This window comes from Protobothrops mucrosquamatus, unplaced genomic scaffold, assembly GCF_001527695.2.
Source record: "Protobothrops mucrosquamatus isolate PMUCROS unplaced genomic scaffold, P.Mucros_1.0 scaffold4851, whole genome shotgun sequence".
Taxonomy (NCBI): domain Eukaryota; kingdom Metazoa; phylum Chordata; class Lepidosauria; order Squamata; family Viperidae; genus Protobothrops; species Protobothrops mucrosquamatus.
The window spans coordinates 61443-62530 of record NW_015390739.1 but is presented as its reverse complement, the minus strand read 5'-3'; the positions used below and the strand labels follow the sequence as shown (position 1 = coordinate 62530).

At 36.5% G+C, this 1088-nt stretch overlaps 1 protein-coding gene across 1 annotated transcript in view; it reads right to left on the bottom strand.

Annotated features, from left to right (window-relative positions):
* The window catches only part of RORB (RAR related orphan receptor B), a gene marked incomplete at both ends in the record, with an annotated part of 46005 nt that overhangs the window by 4582 nt on the left and 40335 nt on the right, over positions 1-1088 (bottom strand). Inside the window, one exon of the mRNA XM_015828750.2 lies at positions 166-282. Coding sequence (XP_015684236.2) covers positions 166-282 — 117 coding nt within the window. The remainder of the gene's footprint in view (positions 1-165; positions 283-1088) is intronic.

Genomic DNA, 1088 nt, shown 5'->3' with positions numbered 1-1088 from the left:
AAAAATTAGATGGAGATTGGGACGATTGCTTCATCTTTTAAAACATCCTTATTTAATTTTGCAATTGCTGTAGTTACAATCATGAATTTAGAGAGGCAATGCAGAGAATAGTTCTGCGTGGAAGAAAGAAACAAGACATTTTATTGAAATGTTTTTCTACCTTGCTCTGGTATATTTTGATTTCTTCATACGTGTGGGTTTGCCAGGCTAGCTGGTGTAGTTCCTCCATTGTATACTGACATGTCTCCAAATGGGACTTAATTATATTCTGTGCAATTCGATCTAAGAGATAGGAACAAAAACAAAACATTTGATTTACAAATAATTATACATATATATACTATCAGGAAAAAGGCATATGAGAAGCAGAAGAAGTACTGGGGCCCTGAAAGAGGATGTGGAAAATAAAGAGCAGTACATGGTAAGAGCACTTGGGGCTGGGCCTCCTAAGCTGAGACAGTGGCTCCAACAGATCCCAGGAACAAAATTAAGCCTTTGTCCAGAAGACTGTATTGCTAGGAAAAGTTAAGATCCTGTGTGGAATCCTCAAACTCTCAGGCCTTGGGTAGAGGACCTGAGATTGAGGAAGACACAGATCACCCATAAAGGTGAGGAAGGAATTTACGCACATACGTATACACACACACACATACATATACTGTACATACACATACTTTAATCATGTCATAATATACACTTTTTGGTTAGAAAGACAGGATAAAAATCAAATAAGATTATTAAATAATAATTTTATGAAATCTATAGGCTTCCCCAAGAACTGATGGCTAGAATCACTGTCTTTCACCTCAACATTTCTAGCAGTAGTTCATTGTAATGACTTCATTTAGGGAAATGTTACACTGACAGTCCAAAGTGATATAAGATCTTGAAGCTGATTCATTGTGTTGTCCATTCATTTATAAGTTTTGGGGAGGCATTCAAGTTATAAATGTACAATTTTACAATCAATGGAAAATGTGATCATTTCACCCTTGAAGTTTCCTCGGACTCAGATCATAAATTCAGGGATTATGAGAGGAATGAGCATTGCAACAAACCTTTGCCCCAATCAGAGATACAGAAAGCTA